Source organism: Homalodisca vitripennis, chromosome 8, assembly GCF_021130785.1.
Source record: "Homalodisca vitripennis isolate AUS2020 chromosome 8, UT_GWSS_2.1, whole genome shotgun sequence".
In the NCBI taxonomy this organism is placed as follows: Eukaryota; Metazoa; Arthropoda; class Insecta; order Hemiptera; family Cicadellidae; genus Homalodisca; species Homalodisca vitripennis.
Window position 1 is genome coordinate 7,846,366 of NC_060214.1, and position 24,735 is coordinate 7,871,100.

At 32.4% G+C, this 24,735-nt stretch overlaps 1 protein-coding gene across 1 annotated transcript in view; it reads left to right on the forward strand.

Annotated features, from left to right (window-relative positions):
* LOC124367238 (RUS family member 1-like) overlaps window positions 1-21,669 on the forward strand; it is a 41,156-nt gene extending 19,487 nt beyond the window's left edge. The window contains exons 7-9 of the mRNA XM_046823921.1: window positions 16,880-17,139; window positions 19,586-19,760; window positions 21,523-21,669. Coding sequence (XP_046679877.1) covers window positions 16,880-17,139; window positions 19,586-19,760; window positions 21,523-21,614 — 527 coding nt within the window. The 3' untranslated portion in view covers window positions 21,615-21,669. The remainder of the gene's footprint in view (window positions 1-16,879; window positions 17,140-19,585; window positions 19,761-21,522) is intronic.
* The last annotated feature ends 3,066 nt before the right edge of the window (window positions 21,670-24,735 follow it).

Consider the following 24,735-nt stretch of genomic DNA (forward strand, 5'->3'; position numbering starts at 1 on the left):
CTCATTTGATCTTTACATTCATGCAAAAAACATCCTCACAACATGCACAACACATAGAACTCCATTACGTTTTATTTAATACTTACTTATGTTAACGAAAGTGATGTATTGCATTTCTCAGTTATATCAACATAATTTGTTTTAGATCAAAGAAATGTTAAGCGAAACGTGCAACTTTCCTATATGACCATTCCTACCCAAAGGCGTATCCAGCAGGCTTTTGGGGTAACCCCCCTCCCCTTATTGATACAAACTTTCAAAGTAGGCTTATATTTTAACTTACGTTAAACAGAATGTATACTCGTTGTCGAACAATGTATCACACTCGTAGTTCAGTTTTGTTTTTTATCTGTTTCGATATTTTAACTATAACAGCTGACATACAGTAAAATACAATACTTGTGCTTTATAATTTCTCGGAATGGCAAGTCCGTCTGCTACCTCTAGGGGTTGGCAAATATAATAAGACACCGTCGCTTATCAAAAGATGTTTTATATTTGACCAACATTTAAAAATCAAATAATGAACTTCAACCCTTTGGTAGTGACTTAAAATACACAAAAAGTTACGTAATAACCCATGTAATTTATTTTATACCATCTTTTAATCATACAAAAGCCATTATTCCACAAACAACGTAAAGAAATATCATGTTAATCATAATATTATTGCTATCATAATATCTGACTTAAATATCGTATTTTTTATTTATTTAAGTTTTTATTTAAACAAAAGAACATATTTTATTTACATTAAATTCCACAAACAATATATAAATAATAATAATAACAAAATATTATCATAAAGTAAATGTGAAACTCTTAATGATATCAAAATGAACACGAGAACTTTATGCAAACAGTAAAAAGTCTTTCCGACCAGATAACTTTTGAGTTTTGAGGCATAAATAATTTAGGACTTAAGTAAACAATTAAATGTTTATAAATTTGTAACTTCAATTTTTTAATTTGTATATAATTCTAGTTTCTATTTCTGAAGATTTGTTCTGGACTTTTTAAACACATTGTAGTTGTGGAAAACAATATAATTGCAATAATAAATTAATTAATGACAGAGAGTTGAGATGCTATATCACAAAAAATATTCAAGCATATAATTTTTAGAAAACATATATATATATATCAGCATAGACCGAAATATACTACCGTAAGTCCCCCTGAGAGTATCATGGTCGGTAACTTCAAAACCGTAATTAAACAGAACAGAGAGAAATATTATGTTCATTTCACTCATCGGCGGTAACTGCTTTTCGAACAAATAAAGAAAGGCAAAAATTGTCGAGGCATTATGAGGATTAGGATTTGGATGAACAAAGTGTATTATTGTTTTAAATTAAATAGTGTTTTATGGTAATGGATTTGAGTAGGCCTAATGTATTCTAGTCCAGTAACGCACAGTAGATTTTACGTTATTCAGAAATGTACTATATTCTCAATATTAAAAAAATCTTGTGTTATCGATATATCAAGGTTAAAATTGAATTTTTTTAGGATTTGAAAGGCCTTGCTAATCTTAAAATCAGTTGAGAAAACACCTTACATATTTGAGGATAGTAAAAAAGTAGGCCAGTTAAGGAATAGACAAAAAAATGTTGTTTGACTAGAAGAAGACAAGAAGAAAGCTGGATTCAAACAATTCGATTTTGTAGAAATAAAATGAACTAAATATACTCGTATTATAATATGACAGTTAACAGATCTAGATTGAATACTATAAGACTCGACCTGTTTATCTATAAGTCTGGTCTAAAATCACAACACAGTAACTTTAAACCAATGTTACTTTTGACATCAATAGATACGATTCTCGAGAAATGTGTAAAAATTCAGTTACCGAGTTACCTAAAGCAATTTCACATTGTACCTAACGAACATTATGGTTTTAGAGAAGAAAAAAGTACATCCGATGCTTTAATTGACGTTACTAAGTTAATTTCACATACATAAAAAACACGTTATAGTGACATTCCTAGACCAAGCTAAGGTTTTTGATTCCGTTAATAGAAGAAATCTCATTAGAAAACTGGAAATTACTGGAGTTAAGAACAACGACGTGGAGTATCTGCAGGAATTATTGCAGTACAATTATCTTTTTACAATTTCTGTAAGTCAAATGTATGTATGTATTGTTTGGAAACAAATAAATGAAATGAAATGAAATTTTTACTGGAATAAAGGTAATTCGAATTATATGTATCCGAGCAGTCCATAAAGTTAGTATTATAGTTTTACTATAGAAATTTCTTTTAGATCGTGCGAGATAAATTCGTTGAGTTTAAATTCTTACATATCACGTTTATATCACGAAGATTATGAATTAGAATTAGTAACAATTTTCCAAGTTGCACTTAAAAGAGTTCCCACCTGTCAAAATCTACTCTATGTTAGTTAAAACTTCTTTAACTAATAATAACTATTAGTTCTATTGGGCCATTAAATTGTAAGATATACAGTATCTTGAAGTTTTTGTCTATTAATAAAAAAAATTATTAAAAAAATGAGCTTCTTACAAATTGATAAGTTAGGTTTTTTTTAATAGCCTAATAGTTTCGAAGACATATTAACGATTTCTCTAACGATCTAAGATCAATAAATCGAGAACACTACTCCAATTTTTATTATGCATTGTTTTTCGTTAGTTTTCTTACTAAAAACTATCAGCTTTACTTTTTCAGCGTATCAACGTATTTATTTCTAAGAAAATGAAAAATAAAATGCTAATTTGCTACGAAACAGATTTACAAAAATGTTGTATATTCCGTGCCTGGGGAGGAAATACACTATCATCTCAGATCTATCTTATTGTCAGATCTCAGTTTGATGACTAATAGTTTGTATAAAACTGTAAATAAAAAGAGTATCTAATATGACGTTAGAGTCTGTGGGATAATTAGAATATTGAAATTAAAATCGTCAACAAACTAAATAGATTTTTTTGTCCATTTATTTTCGTATATGAGCATTAACTTTTATGGTGGTTATTTCCCTATCAACATAACGTGTTTGTGTCACACTTTGTGTGTGGACCCCAAACCTAGACAATGGAGGTCAACCACTCACGTACAAGGCGGCGGAAACACATACAATTACTGATTTTTTGTCTAAAAATTTGTGCAGTTGTATTTACAGTAAATATATCCTTTATAGTGCCTTCGTATTAATAGTATATCGGAAAAATTTTAACCTATATTGGTTAGAATGTAATTTAATTATACTTTATAATCTCTCCTGCTGTGATATTTGAAATTGCAGACTTGTCCTTAATTCAAAAATATTTGCCTTAGTGTGTCTTTCTCTCTAGAAGGACATCCTGATACTTGGGACTCTTTACAAGTCAGGTCAGTCCGGGCAGGAAGTCCCCGCGGCGCTCGGAGTATTGATTTAAAATAGGACTCACAACACAGGACCCTGAATGGTCAACCCAGGCGAGCCACACCGCTCGGTTCAGAAGGGCCGGTTTCGTCGTCGGCCTGTTGTAACTGACCATCAGCGCTTTGGCATTTTGGTTAAAATAACCACAAACGCACTCTCATTAAAATTCATACCATTGATGTAAAAGGTACATGCACAATCAGCCACGTTGTTGGTATAAATTCCCACGAAATGAGATCAACCCGGCGATGCCTCAGTTTGAAACTACTGCCGCCACGTTTAGCCTTGTAGTTTGTTTATCGTATGATGGTTGTTCCAGATCAGTATTCCAAGAACGCAAATTTAATAGAATAGGCATTCCAAAATGGACAAAGCCTTCCCCTTTTCGTTAATATGTTCAATAGACTGTAATGCCTCTCATATGGAGGCTAATTTTAACATATCTACTGCCTTATTGAAATAAAATAGCGGACAAACTTAACGCGGCTACTTTCTTCAAAGGTCGCTTTCATCGGGTACCAATCCCTCTTTTAGAAAAAATATATTAAAGAGCCTTCAGTTTCGTCATTAATTTATATTTGCATCTAGATAACTTCATTTCTTTAAGAAGTAACGCTAGTTGGCTTCCGGCCACGCATCTGAGTCTGATTTTGCCATGGGGCCTTGCAGATTTTGCCTTGCATACCAATTTTATACCGTCTACATAGGTGACTAATCAATACTAATCTTATGAAACAGAATAAGGAGGAAATTCGGTATAGAGAAGAACGATTGTACTAATAAACGATGCAGCGGTCCCAGAGGAGAATTGATTTTGCGCTATTATTACTTGAAAGTATTAGGTCCGGCAACGAATACGCTAACACTACAACTAGGTCGGGCCACCGTACTCTGCTGCATTGATATCACATTGAAACCTTATGAAAAATAAATTTCCCAACAAAAAACCCCTTTTGATATCAAAACCATGGTGTTTATATAATTTGCGGAGGTGGTCAGAATTTTAATGACGGTAAGTTTATGGCCGTCCAAACTGATATAGCAAAGTGCACTGATGGTCATTCTTTACTGAACAGACGATGGCAAAGCCGAATCTTCCGACCATTTATGTGTACAAATACTAGATAGATAACTGCGCAATTTAAAATTTGTCTTGCCGACTGGGATCTTTACATCTACCAGACGACAATAAGACGGCAGCTGCAGTAATTACGTATGTTGTGATCGCCTCGTTTTTTTGTACTTGCTCAGTCAGGTACGTAGTTATACTGAATGTATGCTTAATAATCATGTATATTTTTTACTCGGTGATTAAAGGTTTAAGAATCATGAACTGAACATGTAGAATTAAAAATGATGAGCAAATCAAGAATTGATTCACTTCTTCTTGCTGTTTGAATCAAATGTCACATGTTTTAACGATACACTTGTCACATCCGCTCGCAAATTATAGAAAATTCATTGCTATTCGAGGGTAGGCATAGTTGGTACTTCTTTTCTAATATTTGTTTTTAATATAGGAATTCATTCATTGGTAAAATATTTTAAAACTATTTGTAAATAGTAATTTATTCAAAGTTTACTTAGTGTTAAAAACAATCGTTTTCACGGGAAAATATTTATTTGAGATAACTACATTTTTAGTTATATATTATCCAAAATCTTGATTACATTAAATAAGTGCAAAAATGGATCTTTATAAAGCAAAATTATTTTCCTAACACGTAAATGCAATCTGTTTTTAAATCTAACACGTCATTCCCAGTTTAGGAATTTATACAAACTGTGCAGGATGAATTAAAACCACTAATGCCTCTAAAATCAAGAACGGTGAAAGAATTGCCAGATAAGTTTTCGTAATAAACCGTAATCAATCGAACATAATGTGAACACCTACCAACCACTCAGTAGCTATTCTCTCGTTATAACTATAAAGATATTGACGGTATCTAATGACCTCACTTCCATATTAAACTCCCGGAACTATGAAAGGGCTCTGTTCACACAGAAGATAAACTTAAGGGGAGATGTCACTGAAAATGTAATTTTTTTCAAATTTTTTTTATTTTTTTTATATTTTTCTCTGAGTTTTCCTGAGTAAAAATATATATAATACATGCATAGTAAAATATTATTTATTATTGAAAAATAAATTATACAGATTGTATGCACACCAAGTTTGCGCGCTACATGACAGAGAACTGCTTGCATGCCTCTTATGTATGTTATATAGTACTGTTTTACTAATAAAGCAGTCAGCTGTAGTTGTCGTGACTGTACTGTATTCTTCTAACTGACTGGATTGTACTTTCCCTGCTGTTTTGTTTACATTCTGCTTGTGTTTTGATGATTAATTTCAATTCAAGTGTTTAGTTTTGATTGTTGAGTGTTTCTAAGTGATACATTACAATGCCACGAGCTAAATCATCTTGGAAAAGGAAATTTAGAGGCAATCAATATGTTACAGATACTAATTTTAGTGGCAGACAGTGTAGTGATATAACCTGTGAACAAAATACTGATTCTAATGAAGCTTCACCTAGGCTGACTACTGATTTGCCAACTACTACAAAACCTATTTCAAGTTCTAAAAAGAAATTGGCTTATATCCCAGAATTTATTGACAATTCTCAAACTGAGAACCTTCTGGTAGGCCAAAATATAATTATAAACCTAGACATTGTTTCTGAGCTTATAAGGGGATTTGTAAAATGTAAATATTGTGGTGCGGAGAATTCTGTTGTTCTGGAAGAAAATAAAATACTTAGAAAATGTTTAGCCACTAACCTTGTTCTGAAATGCATACAGTGCATGGAAAACAAGACAGCTATGTCTTCTAAATTTACCAAACATAGACTTTATGAAATTAATACCAGGTATGTTTATGGATTACGGGCTATCGGAAAAGGTGAAGCAGCTGGTAGGACTCTTTGCGCTATTATGAATCTGCCACCTCCAAACAATCGCTTCAAAATCCACAATAAGCACATAGCCAATGCTATTACTGTTGTTAGTGAGAATTCAATGCGTGAAGCTGCATTAGATGCAGTAAAAGAAAATGAAGGGCTAACGGATATTGCAGCATGCTTTGACGGCACCTGGCAGCGTAGGGGGCATACTTCGCTAAATGGTGTAGTGACTACAACATCATTTGATAGTGGAAAAGTAATAGATGTTGAGTGTTTGACCAAATATTGCCAAAATTGTACTTTAAATAAAACTGTGTGTAAAGAAAGATGCAAAAAAGAAGATCCCAGAAGAGAAAATGTGAAGATAAGGAATCAGCAGACACTCAATCTTATGAACCTGGTGCATTTTAAAAGTAAGATTAAAAAATTTTTAGTTTTTCTTGATTTCTCGAAAGTTGTATTTTTTAACATTAGGAACACTTTTCTCAGAACCTATAATAGATAGATCTCTGAAATATTTTGTGCTTATATGTTGACTTAGTGCCTAGGCTGGGTAGCAAAATAACAATTTTTCCCTCATAAATTTTGCATTTATAAATTTATATTTAGAAAAAAACGTAGACTAAAAAAATACAACATTTAAAAAATTTTTTTAAACTGATTATTTTTATAATAGAGTAATAATTTTGCTACGGAGCATGCAAAACAACATGATTGTTGTGTGGTAAAAATTTCAAGCTTCTAGGACAATCTGAAGCTGAGAAAACTTACATTCCTTAAGTTTACATGTGTTTGTTATGGAGCGACGTTTCGGTGACATCTCCCCTTAAACAATTGCAGTCCTTCCAGAAAACAGCCTTCTGAATCGTTCTTTGCCGGCCCGGACCTAGGGGCAACTATTTATGCTCGGCGCAATCTAGCAAAATTTTGTTCCCCATAAGTTTTAAGAATGGCCTACTATGGCCTAATCCATCCTCATTTTGCGTATGGAATAAGACTTTGGGGAAGTTGTGCAAAAAACAAAATGAAGCGCGTCTTTAGACTCCAGAAAAAGCTGTCAGAATCATTGAAAATTGTAATTACAGAGAGTCGTGTAGGGAATCTTACAGAGAGTTGGAATTGCTGACTTTGCCCTGTCTCTATATTTTTGAGGTGATCATGTACTGCAGATCAAGGTGCATCTTGATTCGTGGCAGGAACGTTCATCAATATGACACTAGAGGCAGGGAAAACTTTCGAACTCATCAACGCAGATTCACATTAGCGCAACATCTACCGCAAGAAGTTGGTGTCAGGTTAATCAACAGGCTCCCTGAAGAAATCCAAATTTCCAATAATCAAAATCAATTTATAACGCGTCTCAATCTCCTTTTGGTGTCCAAAGCTTTCTACTCTGTTGATAAATTCATGATAAGCCGCTGGGATATTTGAGAGTGCTGGATCTGAGGTCAATGCGATTGTGTCTTGAATGATTGTGTGAATTGTGAATATGAGGTTGCGTTAATGTGTAGATAAAATCGTGTGAATTTACTTTGACTATTGGCCATTGCGATACGATGTAAAATGTTTTAAAATAATGCAATAAAGAAATTATTATTATTATTTTATTAATGTTTATAGGTCTGACAAAACGATTTTGTGAATTTTTGTGCTCTTAATTGTCCCAGCGATTCATCATAAACTCGTCAACAGACTAAAATGCCACCAAAAACTGTTTTGAACTGATCTTTATTTATTTATTTATTTTTATTTTTTTTTTTTTTAATACCTTCAGGAAGACTGTCATTAGTCCGACACCAACTTGAGAAGACAACTTTCTGAAAGCATCTCTTCTGTGTTGTTGGACTCGAAAGTTATCGAGTTACCTCTACTCCCATGATGGTGAAACCCCCCCCCCCTTCGAACAAAGCGCACTTTGATCTGGAGTAAAGGATCACCTTGAGAATATAGAAACAGGACAGAGTCAGTAACCCGACCTACCTAAAAGCATCTCTGCATGACTCTCTGGCTCTCAAACCAAAAATCATTCTCACAGTTCTTTTTTGGAGTCTGAATACCCGTTCCAACTTGTGTTTTGCACAGCTACCCAGAGTTTAATTCCATACCCTCGATGAGGATAGATTATTCAAAAATATGCCGTTTTCAAGACTCCGATGGAGCAATACTGTGCCAAGTTGCGAAGAGCAAAAATTTCTGATGCAATTTCTGCACATGCGTGGTCGATGTGATTATCCCAAGTGAAACCCCGATCTAGCTACATTTCAAGGAATTTCGTGGATTTTGTGTTTTTGTTGTTTACATGTTTTATACTGTAAAGTTTCATTAAATGTAGAATACAGTAAATGTTTTGTTGGTAGTGCTAATATTGACAGTGTCCTGCACTAAGCGCCAAAGAAAAAAATTTGACTTTTCCTGTAAAGTGACGAGATAAGCCAGGGTCACAGTGGTCAGCTAGGCGAAAGACTCAAGAGTGTATGTCAAATGGTATTTTAAAACTATTTTTTAATTTGTAAGTAGCAGATTTGAGAATGTTATTGTGTGATAGGAGTGATGGCACAGTTTCAAGTCTATAATATTTATTGAGACAATTTTTTAAGGAAAACTGGTAATAATGATTTTTTTAAATGTCCTTAATACAAAAGCAGCAAAGTATGGTATTGTTTTTGATGGGGAATGATGGGACTGAATTTACAACCTTTGATAAATGTTTTATAAGAATTAAATATAGAGTAATATGAAATATTATTATATTGTTTACCGAGATTCGGCCGGCAAAGCAGATTCGGGACGACTCAGACGAATTTCCAGAGGTTCATATCGGTTTGCTTCCGGAGTGAAAAACTCGTAGAATCATCTATTAAAGTCTATAGTATTATATTTAAATACATCCATGACCTTTTTTATTGATACAAAAAGCCAATGTAGTTCCTAAATCTAGCAATAATACTAAATATGATTGTATAAATAAATTGAGAACAAGCAAAGTAATTTCCTTCCTCTTTTTAATCAGCTTTCATTGCGCCCTCTCATGAATGACGTGGTTGGTAAAGTCTATCAATACATTAGAACAGCGTGTATTAAAATTATCGCATAAGTATTGAATTTTTTACCGATGTTTATGACACTGTAGATAGGGAAAAGTGCGTTAGCTGAATGATGAAGAAGTTAATATCTACGCATGTCAATAATTTAACTGTAATTAGGATTTTAGTCCAATGTAAATTTTCATGATAGGCAGGAGTTTGGAAAATGATTGTTTTATGACACATTTTTCATTATATTGCTATTTAATTAGCCAATTGGAATGGAACATCATGTAAGTTTATGTTATGCTAGGCCAACGGTTTCAATGGTTGACTGTTCTGAGTGGCGCGTTTATTATCTGGAAAGCGATAGCCTGGAGTTATAAATATTGTTAAAACCTTTCGAGTAAAATAAAGAGTATAACAAAGAAATGCTAATTTTCCATAATATAAAATTCCTTTGATACATAAAAAAATCATTGTATTAATTTAGACTAGTATACACAAGGGGGCAATTTGTCAGGCCAAAACTTTATTTTTGAAAATGTTAAATTTATTGTTAATTAAATAAATTTACCCCTTTCCTAAAAATATTACAGCTAACAGCTAAGCACTCACGATACAAATATTTACTTTGTGTATGTTGATAACCTCTTTAGTTATTATTTATTTTATGAATGTCTTGCCCAAATAATTACTCAATAGAAAAATATGAGGTATTATTAATCTGTAGTATACAATTTTGTATACAAGTTTTGTGTGCAATACGAAACAAAGGTATTAGTGTTTTTACCACTCTCTGGCTAGTGCCTAACCAAACTCTATAGAGTGACACAGACCATCATCTCTCGGGGGAGAGAGAGCGAGCAGTCGGATGACAAAGAATAAACATCCGCCCCGCTGACCAATATAGAACTCGTACTACCACTACGACGCGACAATAGTATTCCTGTCCGGCGTGCCTTGACCGTGGTCAGCACCTCCTGCACTTGGTCAGGGATTCTTTCCTGAGTTTTTCTAAAACACTTTACGATTAAAATAACTAACGCTCGCTCCCACGTAACTCTATGTTGGCAGCCGATCTTTAAGGTTGACTTTTTTAATTATTCCTAATACCGCAATTTTGGGTATTAAAAAAAATTTTCAGATTAATCTCATAACCAGAACTAAAAACTGTTGATGATAAAGATATGAATTTTTAAATTAGGTGCAAGTAGTCTGGCTAAATAAAATGTCGTGAATTTATTTATAAAACATTTTTTAACTATTTAAATATTTTGTTAAACATTTTAAAGCTATATTTAATCTTAACAAATTTAATTTTCTCAAATCATTAATTAAGAAATGTCACATCCTGAAGTTACTATTTATCTACGTACTTCACAAAATTCACTTTTTATCATCGGCATCGGTCGTTTAATTTAGACTCCATCACAAACATTTTCTAATTTAAACATATATTAATCGTAAAAATCCTTTAATATTTCTGTATCCCTATATTATTAAATTATTCTCTTACGACTTATATTGAGGTAATATGTGAAAAGCTATTACACGTGTTGCCTTTGTTAAACCTTCTGTTAATGCAGAGTATAACGAGACCTCGGTTTTACAAATGACAATGTAGAGTGTGAACAGATTTTTTGAGTCTTCTTATTATTCTACTTGTAGAATGATATCTATGATTTGATGTAACTCATTATGTAGTGAGTAATTACTTCCTCCCGTGTTTAGTAACTTTAAATTAGTATTTAGTGGTTTCTTGCAATAAGACGGTAACATTTATATGTTATTTGGAGAAAGGAATGCAAGTATGATCGTTGGTCAAAATGCAGTTAATTATAAACGAAATGGGTTAAGTGAAAGGTTAACATCAAAAGTTACAGTATATGTTTAACATTTAATGGTAAATAAGAAACAGTATTGTGCATTGGCGTCCCATAGCGTTTAAATGTTGATAGGGTTTAAATCCAATCAAATAGGTCTCAGTTCCTTATAGGACATATTTGGTTAGGGATCATACGTACTATCAGACACAGAACTTCGTGACACACTTTTAAGAACGCCTTGCTTTTAGATTTATGCACCAGACTTAGTGCAAACAAATATTCTAAACTCTATGATGGAAGCAGTGATTTAACGCGATTTACTGAGTGTTTATCCATTGCATTTTCATAACAGAGCTATATACATAATACATAACACAATTATATACGAAAAACTAAGGCTTTGAACTTGAAAAACCTGAAAAACGTTGAACTTTCAAAATCAAGCAACATTGGAAACCTCTTCTATATTTATCCCATAAGAGTATATTTAGCTGTTATTACTGTGTCCTGTAGTGTTTAAATCTATAGAAATATCTTGAATTCGTTTTCATTAAAAATATACTAAAAGCTAATTAACATTCTTTGCAACGACTTGAGCAAGGTATTATTATCGTGTGTATGAATGTGAAAGAATTGGGGAGGGAGAGTTTATTTGGCTAGACCCCCTAATCAAGTGCAATGCACATATGAGTAAAGCAACCTTATTCGGCTTAAGCATTAGGTGTATAAAAACGTTGAAATTTATTAAAAAATATATTTTTTTAAACCTTTTTATCGGTACCTTCACACCATTCTCTATTTGGGGCGGTTCCCTAACACACAGAAATTTATAATGATGATCATAAAATAATCAATGTGCAAAATTCGCACCTATAATATTTTACAACAGTTGACATTTAAGAGGCTCTTTTAATTAACTAATTTTTGTAACTGTAGAGACGGAAAATTGGATTTTTAGCTATTTTATAAACCAGTAGGGCGTAGCCCGAAGAGATTTTTGAAATAAGAATATGCATATATTCATCCAGGGAACCCTAAGAATGTATACGTAAAATTGCAGTACAATGGGTTAAATAGTTAAAGCGTAAAAGCAAAACAAACAAAACATAAGCACTTTTCCATTTATAATATTATTAATACCTTCATGTTATATTTAGGCCTAAAAATCATTGATAATAAGGATAATACATTTTACCGTACGTGCTAGAAAAGTGGCTTGTGGGAATATTTTTATTTTATTCATAATAAAATTGTTAAATTATATTTGATTTAAATATAGACATTTTTAAGATATGTGGAATTATAAATAAGTAATTATTTATGAAATACTTTGTCCTTTCCTAAAGTTCTAAATTACGTACAAAAATAAAATTTTGATATCCATCCGTTTTTTTGTCCTAATTTACGAACTTGACAAATATTTTATACATTCAATGTATGTAGGTCTTAAAAGCCATTAATAAAGCTTTATATCTACGAGAGTGGTCTGAAAAGTTTCCGACCTAACAAACATGACATCATTTGTGAAATAAAAAAAAATCAACATAGTATCTACACACTTCTATCAGCGATACCATCTCTGTAACCCGTAAAAATTGTACTCGGAAAATTTTTCTGAAAAATTATTGTTCACGAAGGTGATTGCCTCTTCATTAGACGATCATCTTTGTCCTCCGAGCGCAATTTTGAGATAAGGAACGAAAAGAATTCGCTTGGGATCGGAGCTGGTGAGTAAGATGGATGGTTATGCAGTTAAACCCGTAATTCATGGATTTTCGCCATCATAACCGCTAAGGGACGAGAAGGTTCGTAGCCTTGGTGAAACATTATATTCTTTTTATACAAATGTGGGCGATTCTTTAAAAAATTTCTACCTTTACCTTGTCAAGTAATTATGGATAGTATGCTCCTGTAATGGTTTACCTTTTTGAAGCTAATCGATTAAATTAATTCTATTAATATCGCATAAACAGTCGTCATCTCTTTCCCAACCAAAAAAGCAGCATTTTCTCTTTTTTTGAGTCGGTTCCCCTTTAGTATTTTTCTTTCGGGTATATAATGGTGTAGTCAAGTTTTATCTACAGTAATTAATCAGCGCATTTGGATTATTCCGCCTAAACTGCACGAGAAAAGCGTTGGAAATGTTCATCCTAAAATCTTTTTGGTCTAACGTGAGCAAAACGCGACATTAAACGCGCGGACAGCTTTTTTCATGCCTAAATGTTGATTTAAAATGTGATAGACACGTTCTTTAGAAATATAACCTGTGATATATTTTTTCGCTTTAATTCGATGGTCGTCTAGCACCATTTGGTTAACTTTGTCGATGATTTCAGTTGCAGTTTTTTGGACGTCCCGAACGTTCATCGTCTCCCAAGATCCATTTTGAAATGAAGCAGCCCAAAATTTCACTTAGGTAAATGATTGTGCAGAGTTTATATACACAGAATCCAACTCATGTTTTATTTAAGAAGGCGTATTGCCTTTCAAACACAAATATTTAATGGCAGAACGATAATCGTGTCCATATCACAAAAACACTCACATCAACTCACTCGAATGTTACATAAAAACGGCGCGTCGAAAATACTCGTAGCTAAAACGTTTTTGAGTAACTTTCAACAGAAGAAATTCAGTAGCTTTTGTTAACGAAGCTTCCATCATCACGTTCAGAAAGCAAAATTTTCAGACCACCCTCGTATATTATTAACCAACTCCGATATGTTTAATACAGAATTAGAATGTGAAAAGATCTATGTTGCTTTTATATACCATCTTTTAATGCAGAGTATAACGAAGAGTGCTTGTGTAATATCTCATTGCGTAATACGAAAATATTTCTTTCCAAATTCAGTAACTTTAAATTAGTGCTCAGTGGTTTCTTGCAATCAAACATTTAATATGTAACTTGAGGAAGTAAATTCTTGTATGATTGTTAAATAAAATACAACCATAATCAGTATAAGCTAAAGTAGTGAAAGACTAACACCACATGTTACATTCGATATTTACAAATTAAAGGGCCAATAAAAAGGGGTAATATAAGAAACAGTATTGCGCATTGGCCTTCTGTATTCTTAAAATTGGTAAAGGTGCCAATGTCCAAAAAAATAGGCGAATTTAATAAAATAATAACATTTGTGCGCATTTATTTCTATAAAACATTTTTGGGAAAAGGAATAAATTTTAAAACTTTACAATTAAGTGCAGAACTTGAGAACTAATAATATTTTATATGATCAGCTCAAGATTTTGTCCACAATAAATTGAAATGTTAAGACCTTATTTGTATAAACTTGTTATAATGTTTATTTTTTAGCTTTTAGTGAATTCAACTCCCTTCAATATCACATAGTTATAATTTAATTTTGTATGGCAGGTTTATTATAAAATGTAAAACTTTTATTTTTCATCTCATTCCGTATTTATAATTTTAGGAGATAAATACGTTGCTGGTTATCTTATAGTATAAATTGGTAGATTTAATTCAGCAGTTAGTATGGAATTAGTAGGCCTGTACGTGTATATATTCCTGGTCCCCGATCATATTCGAACATTAGTTTAAAATTGAAACAATTCTTAGATTTAAGTTCATCATTGATGATTGGTGTATTATTTTTAAAATATTATTAATGTAGAATGTTTACATTCTTTTAGTGTGTTAAGGTAATATATGTGATGTAGATGTTAAAAATTTTAAAATAAAAAATACTTTGAAGAGTGCTATAAAATTTGGGATGTTGTGGCAAAATAAAACTGTTATTTTATCTATTTCGAATCCTTTCGCTGATTTGCTGACCACACAACTACCCAGCAATAATTGAGACGCTTGAAGCATAGTATTCTGCGTGTTTAAAACAGGCACTGTCAATTAACTTTTATGTTAAATTTACTACAGGTACGCGACCCATTAACAAATTAAAAAACAGTACTATGACAAAAATGCACAGCATAGATACATTTTACTTACATTAAAACATGCGCATTGCCATATCTATTAATAATTATAAATGGGGAAAATAATTTAAACTGAAAATCTATTTAATGCGTATGATTTAGAAAACCTCATTATATTGAATTACATGTTTAATATTATGAAATACAATAAATGTCTGTGGGCAATAAGGAGGCCACAGATCAGATACAACAGCAATTTATGTTTTAATATTAATGATTATCCAAGAAATTCTGTTACATTCACCTAAGGTAATATTATTGATTACCTTAAAATTAAATAAAATATGTGAAATTAATGCTTTATAACTTGGAGTTTTACAAACGAAAGGCAAGTCCAGGTCCTTTCAATAATTTACAATCAAAAGGCAGATGCAGGTCCCTTCCCCTCTTTCTCCCACCACCAACCACACGACTCGCGGACCAACATGTACCGCTTAATTGTACGGTATATAAAAAGGACCAACATGGACCGCTCATTACACGCGGACCAGCATGTGGACAAAAGTTTTTATATATTAAAAAATATTAGCATACATTTATCAAGCAAGTTATAAAACATAAATGTATGCTGAGAACAAATTCATAATACGGTTATATGATGGTTTAAATAGGGGGCTTGATGGACCTGCATGGGTCGCTGTATAACACAGGACCATCAAGTGCCTCGTTTCCGTAAATATATATATATATATATATATACAGTAGAGTCCTGTTAATCCGACCTAATTGGGACCGAGCCCTATTCGGATTATGTGATTGTTCGGATTAGCCAGAATTACAGAAAAATACGGTTTTAAACTTGAGAATAGGTCTATTTTGTTATAGAATTATCAACATTTTTATTAAAACATGTTTTCTGACTGTTGCATTGTATTTCTTGACAAATAAACGTGTTTGCGAATACTAAGCACATTTACCGTATTTAGTGTGAGAGTTCTATTGTTAAGCAATGTGAGCGTACTGGATATTGTACGGGTCCACGCGTTCAATAGTCGTACGAAACTACGCGTCATCCAATAGACTCTCTTCAATGCGACAGAAGACAATAACTGAATTTATGTCTTTTAACAATTAATATTGTACTCAATAATAATATCAGTACTGTACGTCCAATTTTTGTTTGATTTCACTTCTTAATACAGTAATTTAACTCATACTTAACCTATAAGTTTCAATTTGGTACTGTATTTAACTTCATTATTTATGTACTGTACCGTACACAATTTGTCTTAATAAAATACTGTATGTATATTTAATTAAAGTTTTCTTTGTTTATGTACGAAATGATGCACCCATTTTCATTTTTTATGTAATTAGTTCCTATAACTGTTCATTATCGTTATAAATAATTCCTACTGGACCTGTTCGGATTAACCGACGTTCGGATTACACGTGTTCGGATTAGCGGGACTCCACTGTATATATATATATTTTATATATATATATATATTTTATATATATATATAAAATATAGTTTTACCTCTTTTACTTAAAAAATGTTTACTTTTTTTTAGCAATTTTTGAACTTAGTGCAAAATGACTTATTATGCATCACTATTTTCAGGAAAACTAAAGGAATATATAACAAATAATAAGCGATTTCCGAAACGTCTTCTTACTGCCTTATATATGGCAGGTGCCAGTTAGAAGGTCAACAACTGTAATTTGTTATAAATGACGAGTTTGACTTTAGATAAAACTTGACAGTTGAAAACTCTTACTGACTGATACGAGAAAAACGGCACGTTTAGTAACCCTTCCGTTGCAGACAAAGACCTGTGTGGGTTCAAGGTCAGGCTGGGCTACTCTCTGCGGCAGCTGGTGGAGTCGGGGAAGATCGGCAGCGAGGAACTGGTCGTGATGGCCGACATGTTCAGGAATCGAACTTACCTGCTGTTACCACACGTCAAGTCTCGCACGATCTTTGTCATGTTCAATCCTGCCGCAAGTACGCAGGACTTCATACAGGCATACTTCCACAGTGTGCTGCTTGCCATTGCGATCTGCCACATAGATAATATCGCCCTGGTAAGGGTTTTCCCTAAGTAAATTTGATCAACGTAATGCAACACAGTATTTTAGCTCTTAATAATATGTTAAATTTTTTTTAAATTCATGATCTTTACTAGATTAGCATATGTTAAAAATTGTAACTTTCTACCTTTAATGGTTGTTTATAAAGGCATTTTAATGTAAAAATCACAAACAGACGGGCAGACAAAAAACTATGCATTTTAGGAATACATGTATGAAAACTTTTTGGTTTTGACCCCAGGAACAACCTCCTGAAGTTTATCGGTGTATTTCAGTTCAATTTATATATATATATATATTTCTTTTACCGATCATAAATTTAAACGCATCCCTTTTGGTGTAGGCCATCAGGATGTCTATACAGGGTGTCCAGCAACCATTCGAACAAACTTTGCCACATTGTTCAGCAGGCCAAAACTAACAAATAATTCAACATAACAGGTGCCCTATTTCGCTTCATTTACCGTCTGTCTGTCTGTATGTGTTTTTTGGGAAAAAAATTACTACTCAAAAACCACTTTAGATACAGAATTCAAACTTAACAGTTATGTTAACCTAGTGTTGGTCCTTTTCAGTGAAAAAAATAAAACAAATATCTCATTGCATTTCAAAATGGCGGCCGTTCAAAATTTTCAAATTGTATTAGCTTTGAAACGGCTACTTTGACAACAAATTCACCAGGATAACTTTTTTTAGCGTATTTTATTACCAATTCAACAATTTTTGTTTAAAAAAGATTGAATAACAAATAACTGAGTTACAGCACCAAACGTAAAAACAGATTAAATCCATGCATTGCAATTACATACAACAATGTAGTGGATTTTTACTATATAAGGAGATTTCTGTAAGACTGTACTAGTATTATAAACAAAAGTTACAATGGTAGAATGGTAAAAGTTGCAATTGTAAAATTTAGTACTGCTTGTATACTGTTCACAAACTACTCATTTAATGTTTTTTTATTAAAAATGAACAGAACCTTAAATTGTCAGCACTGCATTTTCATTTTTGTTCATTTTGTATTAATTTTTACGTGGTTTTAAGCAGAACACAAAAAATACTACAGGCCTGTAGTCAAACTTCTTTGAGCCCTTTTCCCTGTAAAAATAACGTTAAACCCTACGCACTTTTATGCCCTTATTTTTTATCACAGCGTTATGGGAAATTTTTCATTTTATAAATATAATTAATAAGCATCCAAGTACTTTAACATTTTTTTTAGCAATTAAGTACAAAAAAGTTTAGGATTTTTTCTGAGTAACCTATAAAAATATTAACAATTACTAAAAATTGTTTGGATGCATATTAATGAATCTTTTAAAATGAGAAATCTTCCATAATACTACATCTAAAAATTAAGTTGTAAAAGTTACCGAGGTTTAACACTGTTCTTATGTGACTACAGACAAGATGGCCACTAGTACAGCCAATTAATTAATTAACTGCAGACATAAAATGGAGTTGGTCTGCAATGGTTATTTGAGTGCTACTCTCCTTCCGAGCATTCTAATTCCGAGTAATCAGTAATAAAACTCGTTATCCTTTTCTTTATTATTATTACTAACGATGATATCAACTCCTTACCTCAATTCCTTTTTTGGAACAGGCAGTCTAATTCTGAAAGTACCACCAAGTACAGTTGGAGGAATTTAGCTGTGCTCGTAGGGCCCAAATACTACCCTTTCAACAAATAAACGCTATCTGTGTGGCGGGTTGCGTTTACGTGCTAGCCGCTGAGATGAAGGCGCAACAATCTCTTTAACGACTTTAAACTCACGATTTCGATTTGCAGATTAGTATTGACGAATACGTTATTTTCAAAAACATGTTAAACAACACTATAACAACTGAAAATAATAATAATATTCTTTATTGTGTGAAACAATTACAATATTACATACATGTGACAACGTAACTATATAAAGTACATAAGATAAATGATGTTGGTCAAGGTAAATACCAACAAGGGTAAGTCCTATTATTGCTATTATTTGGTATTCTCTTATTATTTAATTCCACTACCATCAGCACTGTCACAAAAAAGACTGATTTTAGCGAGTGTGATAAGTTATTTGGGCCAGTACGATTCCTGAAAGGAGGGTTTTACCCATGAGTCACAGGAAATGTTTTCGGGACGCAGCGTATAATGCTACCTCGCCACCCCTCCCGCCTATCACCACACACTCAAGGTCACGTGCGCAGCTAAAGTCCTCAAACTGTATTGAAGGAATAATGGGATTTTTCAAATCAATGTTCTAAAAATGTTTTCAGACATCATAAGGAACTGGTAAAAGTTTATACAAAAGTTATATAAATTTGTTTTCCAGATCTAAAACTTTTCCGAAAATTGTAGAGGTATTTTTTGGTTTACTTTATATCCTTTTTTGCTTGTGGTTTTCAAGCGATTGAACCTTGATGTCACTGTTGTTTTTTCTAGAACATTTTGACGCATTTACACCAGAGCACTGTTCTGAAAAGGATAGAACGAGGTTGGGCTAGAACAATCTCCTCCTCCCCAGACAAAGGTAAACAGCCTCTGGAAGCTGTGACAATCGTTGAAGACATCATTGATAAAGAGTTTCTCAATTTCTTCGATGGCTTGAAAACCCAAGGTAAATAAATATTAAGTTCGTAGAAGTTTGCCTAGGTATTATTGGCACTGTCTAAGTGAAACTGTGTCACCACAGCTTGATTAATGCAAACTTAGCTTAAGTGACTGTTTACGGCCTAGGAGGAATTTTAAAGAAAGAAATTGTCAGCTGTGGTAACTTTGGTGTGGGGCAAAAGGGGTAAAATGTGTGAAAATATAAATAAATATTTACTCCTGATCATATTTTTGTAAAAAGTAGAAACCTTTAGATATGTAAATAATTAGGCAGTTAAACGAGGTAGAGTCAAAAAGTTCCTGGAATTGATTTAAATATTTTCCATTTTGCTCACCGGTGGGAAATTTGCTTTGCAGCAGTTGGTACTTCTCCCAGGGCGAGAATATCTGTAGTGTTGGTATCGCTCAGTCTCCATTGTTTACTTGTGAGCATTTTCGTGTGTCTGCAAGTCAACATTCTCAATTTTTAGAAAACGGCAATTAGTGGATAACGAAGAAACATTATTAAATTTTGAGTTTTGCTTTAACAGTCACCTAGTCAGAAACATATGGTACAATAGTTAAAGAAATAATAGTTAAATATAAAATACAAAATGGCCACCCTATGATTATTGAGTATTTCAAAGTTTACATATGATATTTTTGTATGTATTTAGTTCCGGAATAAAATCTGTAAAGGTCGGTAGAGAGTTCTGGGACACCCTGTATATATTTTAGATGAAAATATGGCATTGCACTGTGTCTTAACTGTCCAGAATTGGTCACTTACTGACCTTAAATTTTAGATATTTTTCCAACTGAAACCTCCCTCTCGCTTTTTATGTCAACTACCTGTCCAGGGTACTTTATTTTTAATTCAACACATTCACGACAACATGTACCCACGATCTTTCACAACTGCCAGTGTACCCGTTTGGGTACATACCGGGCTTCCGTTAAGTGTTGTGTGCCCGATGGAGTACACAGTGTTATGCTTTTCCTTATTGTGTTTTTATTATTTACCCGTATTGGTGGTTTGTTAAAAATGAGCCCACGCTTATAGAAATACCTCTGATTATCGTGTACCCCGTCGGGCGCATTGGTTAATTTTTTAGGTAAATTAATTTTGTAGGTACCCTTTTGGGTACACGGAAAAACTTTGAAATAATTCTTTTTGTGTAAAATTGCAAAGCCTACATACATACTTTTCTGATTAACTTAAGACATTTCACGTAAAAAAAGACTTCTACAGTTTTTAGCCATTATTAGTGAAAAATTCGCAGCTTTAAACAAAGTATGAAAATTACCTGAACACGTTTCACTTGAACATCGGAGTCAAAAGACGGACGTTCAATTGTTGATAAGCAGGGTCTGTCCACTTGTACATGTTGTAGTAACTTGTCTGTTGGTGGACTTTAATTTTTATAGCTTTGTGTTTTTAGGTTAACATGGAATTAGGCAGAGAAGAAACTTGTATAAGAAATATAATTTTTTAATTAGAGAATGAAAGTGCAGCAATTGATTTTGACGAATATTTACAGATTGAGGAAATGCCCGCCTGCGTGTGTTGTTCTGTTACTAATCATAACTGAAAATAACACTGTTTAGTTAATTTATTTATTTTACTTGCTTCAATGATTATATTAAATTTGTATGTTCTTGAAGTGTATACAGTCCTTCCCAATCATATCTCCACTTTTAATGCGACCTTCTGTTAAAATTAATGTAGAGTTTATTTTGTAATCTCTACATAAACAGTTTACGATTCCTATCTTTGTCTCCGATCCTAGGGTGGAGTACAGAAAGCCACAGCCTGGAGGTGGATGAGTGGAGAGGAGAATGGAAGGATTCGGATCTCAGAGAGTCTGCGAAAAACAAGTGACTTGTCATCAACTCTCATACTTTCTGTCAATAAATTGTTGATTTTCCTTAACGTCTTTCTTTGGTTTTACTCAACGGTTCCCTTCATCCTATAATATTATAAAAGCGAAAGTGCCTTTGTTTGTTTGTTTTGTTTCTTACACCCAACGTAGTTCTGATTTGTTCATAATTATAAACTTTTTGACATATTTTCTTGATTGTGGCAACAGGGCAGACTCAAAATATGCGTCGGAAATAAAATACAAGAAACAGCAGTGGTCTTAAATGTGCAACACCTACTAAACTGCGTGCAAAGCAGTGGGTAACTGCTAGCAGTGCAGATATGAAAAAATGTAGTTTAACTTTTACTACACATTTAAAGACTCATGAAATCTGTCTAAGTTGTCTTTTAACAAAAGTAGGCTTCTCAGAGCTGTGTATGTATATATATTTTCTTGATCGGGAGAGAGGCAAAATCAGCTTTGGAACAAAAAAAATACTAAACCGAAGTAAGTTACAAAGACAATAAATATACACTTTTTAACATATTTTCTTGATTATGGGAAGGAGGCACACTCAACATTGGTGACGAAAATATAATTCACTCGAACCAGAAGTGCTTATACAGGTGCGAAACCGCTGGTAACTGCTAGTTATGGAATAATTCTGAAATGCATTTAATGTGCAAGTGTGGTTTAATTTTATTCATAATGTTCGGCTGATTTCCAGAATTCTTGATTGCGATTTGAATCCAAAACCTTTGTTGAAAATCCTATTCTTATATTTGTCAAAAGATTTATATTTCTTATCAAACACAATGGTAGCTAAGCAGTTGGTAATACATTAATGTCTGATAAAAAATAATGTTATAAGAAATATATTGATATTTATTTTATAATTAATCATCCATATCTAAGTCAGGATAATCCTTCTTTTACTATAAACTACAATAATTGTTTAATTGCCAGTTGAAACAACAAAGGCCTTTATGATTGGAGTTATGTATTTTTATAGTACGATTTAACCCTGGAACTGTAGGAAAACATCTGAGATGTCTTTGGCTAATTATTTAATTGCTTTGTTAGTTTAGACAATATCACAATGTTATTGTTACCAATTGATTCAGGAGATTCTAATCTATATATTTCATGTCTATAGATACGATATAATGACCGTAATAGTTTTTCAAACTTATTTTGAAAGCTATGCGCTGATGAAAAAGATGGAAGTCACAAAATATATCATTTTCAACAATTACAGCTTTCACCTGTATGACAGAAAGCAGTGTAATATGCGGTAGAAAATAACCTTTCTTCCAGTGTGTTTACCATAAATGTTTCTGTAAATCCTTATAAGTGGTAATTTCAAAGGACGTTTCAGAAAAAGCATTTACAAGGGCTGCCCAGAAAGTAATAAACGTTTTGACATGGCATGGCAACGGGTGACGTAATTAAAATAGGAGTAATTAAGTGCTGCAGTTGGAACTTTTTTTTATTATGTCCAGTTGAAATATTATTTTGCATGTTACTGTTTTTCAAGTATACTTAGAAAGTGTTTTCTCGCAGTAAAAATATTTTTGGTTGCCATGATACTATGAGAAAAACCTGTAAATTAAAATAAAAACATTTTGTAGTTGTCTACTAAACTTAAATATCAGTAGATAAAGTTTCAACATTTTAGCAAAAAATGGTTACTATAAATCATGTTGTGAATTATTTGTAAATTTCATTAAACTAATCGTTTTGGGCATATTTTTTCACTCATATCTAATACAACTTATTGATATAGAAATATGACATTGAAAAAAATTAAAAATCTTTTGTCCTCAAAGGGTTAATAAATATTTGGATGACAATATAGTTGATATGTTTTTTTTTCTTATGGTGTGCTCTTTTTATTCTGTTTATTTCAGCATTTCTTTGTTGTGTTTTATAGCCATACTATTTATTTTATTCCTTGCTAACAGGAAACAAACTAAATATTAATACCCCAGCAATAAATTTAGGATGAATTTTGTTTTATTTATCATTTTTAATTGCTTTGAACTATTTTTCAAATTTACTAATCTTTGATTTTTTTTCAAACCAACCATCATATAATAAAGTTTTTAAACAAAGAAGCTGTTCTTAGAAAGCAAAAAAATATTTAATTTGAAAAAATATTTTTATTATTTTATTTATTACATAATTACAACATTAAAAATATACTAAACTGTTTTAAAATTACTTTTTTATTGAAACAGTAACTTTTCAAGGAAAAACATTGGCACCAAAATTAACGTTTTATAGTTCTTTTGATAAAAAATCCAGGTTCTTATAATTAACAATATTAGGGTATAAGTAAACTGTGCACACAAAAGAGGAAATGGTTCAATGGATGTAGCAGAGAGTAAACGAGGAATAAAGTAAAACGCAAGAATTAATAATAAACATGTTATTCAAAATGAACATTTCATAATACAAAACAACGCTGGAGTAGCTTTGGCCAAAGCTTTGGCACATTGTCCCTTGTGAAGTTGTCGGTTCTGACCGCACTCCGTTCACAACTTGAGTAACGTAGGAAAGGCACTGTTAATGGCACAGGTTTGTGGAACTTGATGTTTATAATAATAATAATCAGTATCGGCCACCTCTACCCATCCTCGACGACGTACACTAACAAACACTTAGATTAAAAACAATTCACGAGTAGAAAATCTGATTTTAAAAACACGCAGTACAAACGAATTACACCAAAACTGTTAAAATTCTTTAAGAGGGGGATTATTACACTTCAAGGGGATTTCGTAAGACTTCTTACAAATTACACCGTCGAACTTACCAAATCAAAGTTTTTATCATATACGGGTAAACAATTGGGGAATGTCAAGAATATTTCTGTTCAACTTTCTTAGGGACCACAACGAAAACAATCTTAAATTAATTGTGAAACGTTTCTCGCTACGTTATGGTTAATGTTATTTAAGAAATTATCTAAGTTAACAGTTACAGTACATCACAAACCTTAAGAAGAGTATCAAAGATTATCAAATAACATATTTCACCTCAAATATCCATTTAAACAGAAGAGGATAAAAACAATCTTTTACGTTATTAAATTCGATACAATGGTGGATTACAACTATGAGTACGATTCTTATAACG